Source organism: Pteropus alecto, unplaced genomic scaffold, assembly GCF_000325575.1.
Source record: "Pteropus alecto unplaced genomic scaffold, ASM32557v1 scaffold131, whole genome shotgun sequence".
Taxonomy (NCBI): Eukaryota; Metazoa; Chordata; class Mammalia; order Chiroptera; family Pteropodidae; genus Pteropus; species Pteropus alecto.
Window position 1 is genome coordinate 25,119,043 of NW_006434709.1, and position 2,360 is coordinate 25,121,402.

Here is a 2,360-nt window from a genome sequence, read left to right on the forward strand (position 1 = left end):
CGATAGACTAGTGGCTACCAGAGGGTAAAGGTTGGGGGAAGAGGAGGGAGGTTGATGCAGTAAAGGGGGTCAAATAGAGGGAGGGTGGGGGAGGATGAAGTAGGTAAAGGGGATCAAATATATTGTAGCTGAAGGAAACTAGACTTTGAGTGGTAATCACACAATAGAATATATAGATGTCAAATTATAATGTACACCTGAAAATTATATAATTGTATGAACCAATGTTACCCCAATAAACATAATTAAAAAAAAAAAAGCTTGAGGATGAAAGTACTTTTTGTTTGAAGTGAATGACATTAGTTTTTTAAAGTAGGAAAATTCAGCTTTTATATTAACATGAGTTCTTTCACTTTCAGTGGACATTCTAACTGAATAAATTCAGGAAATTAAAATGAAGTGTTTTGTTAAAAATTGATTTATGGATTCAAACTAATGATGAGCTAGTGTATTGAAACTGCTGTTACCAATGTTAACCTTTGATTTCCTTGAGCTTGTAATTGATATTGAAAGTAAGAATAAAGGAATGAGAATTGGATTTAGATATTTACGCCTTGAGCTTAGTCTTGTTTCTTGAATTTTAATATAAGTAATGTTTAAAATAGCTTCTACTCGTTCTTGTCATTAGCTTTATCACAGTCAAGTTGAAATTCAAAATGTAATTTCCCCCCCTAGACAATATAAGGAATATATAGTTTCTTAATTGCCTAATTAGGAAACTAATGCATCGACAGTTATAATTTTCTCTTAAGTATGTTTGTAGTATAAGTTTTATCATATGTGAAAAGCCTACTTTTGATATTCTTTGATTTTTAAAAGTAAATTGTAAGTGAAGAGCACTATTTAATATATTTGTTGCTTAGCTGTTATTTTCCTATTTTTCAAGGAACGAGTTCAAAAAAGTTTTCCTCATCCAATTGATAAGTGGGCAATAGCTGATGCCCAATCGGCTATTGAAAAGAGGAAACGAAGAAATCCTTTATCTCTCCCAGTAGAAAAAATTCATCCTTTATTAAAGGTAAAACTGAAATACTGCTTTTTTGCCTTTTAAAAAGAAAATAAAACCCATAGTATTAAAACATTAAGAATTTATTTTATGGATAATAGATTCAACTAAAGATTAAAATTTTCTCATTTAAATTTTTCTAGGAAATCATGATGGGGCAAGGATGGTATGATAATAGGAAAGTGTAAGCTGGGCAACATGATTTAAATAATAGTCAAGCAAATTGAAAGAACTAAGAAAAATTGTAATTGTGGATTTTGTTCATCAAGGTGTTAGTAGGACATCAAAGAGAATTTATAAAACTACTTTCTTGTTGGTTAGACCTGAATGTCCCTATAATCCTTCAGGTCTTATTATTTCACATCATTAGACGCTACCTTTGTATAGGGACCATTAGTAGAGACCTTTGTGAGACTGCCATAGGGTTATATGGAATTCTTTGGACAAAAATTTCCTAAATATCACCTAAACCATGCAGTCCAACTTGTCATTTAAATCAGTTAGTCGAATTTCTCCAGGACTAATAACTGCTGGAAACTCTAATAATGCTATTTCTATTTTATTTAATGCCATGAACAAACTATTGTTTAACTCTCACATCAGAAATATAGGTATTATAATAATTAAAACCTTAATGATGCTTTTGATCTCAATAATTTTGTGCATACAGTCATACAAGGAAAATACTAATGCTTTCTTACATTATCTCTGAGTTTTATTACTCAGCAAAATTATTATCATCATCCCAGTTTATAGGTGAGATAACTGAGGCAGAAAGTGATTAAGTAACTTTTAGTCCAAGTTCACAGGGCTCGAAGTAATAGTGATAGGAAATCCAGTTCTATTTGATCTGCAAGATTTAAGGCTAAACAGTTTGATGATGTTTAAAAGTGTCAAAAGGTTATGTTTTGTACTCAGATTGTTTGAATAGTAATATCTGCCTATATCTTACTAAGTGGTCTGAGGAAATAGGTGTAAGTTATAGAAAATTCTAAACTATTAGTAATTGCATACTTCTTTGTAATTCTTTTTATGATTTTTACTATTCATACATTGAATTATATTCTAAGAGAATTAACAAACTGAGGTATATGCATGCTTTATTAATAATCCTAAATTTTGAGTTTTATCATCTAATTGTGGATATTTCATTTTATTACTACATGCTTGTCACCAACTTATAAATAAACTTCTCATTTCAAAGTTGGGGTTTTTTTCCTCCTCAATTGGATTGTTTAGAAAATAAAATTTGTTTTTGTATAGGAACTGGTCAGCCCCACAAGGCCCATGCTCTCTCTGAAGTCTAATAATAGGACTTTATAACATGCTCTTAATAACCACTAGTGTTCAGCAG

At 30.6% G+C, this 2,360-nt stretch overlaps 1 protein-coding gene across 3 annotated transcripts in view; it reads left to right on the forward strand.

The window, feature by feature from the left end:
- SOS1 (SOS Ras/Rac guanine nucleotide exchange factor 1) overlaps window positions 1-2,360 on the forward strand; it is a 118,066-nt gene that overhangs the window by 47,026 nt on the left and 68,680 nt on the right. For all 3 annotated transcript variants that reach the window (XM_015587582.2, XM_015587583.2, XM_006909653.3), the window contains one exon: window positions 887-1,018. In XM_015587582.2, the coding sequence (XP_015443068.1) occupies window positions 887-1,018 (132 nt within the window). The remainder of the gene's footprint in view (window positions 1-886; window positions 1,019-2,360) is intronic.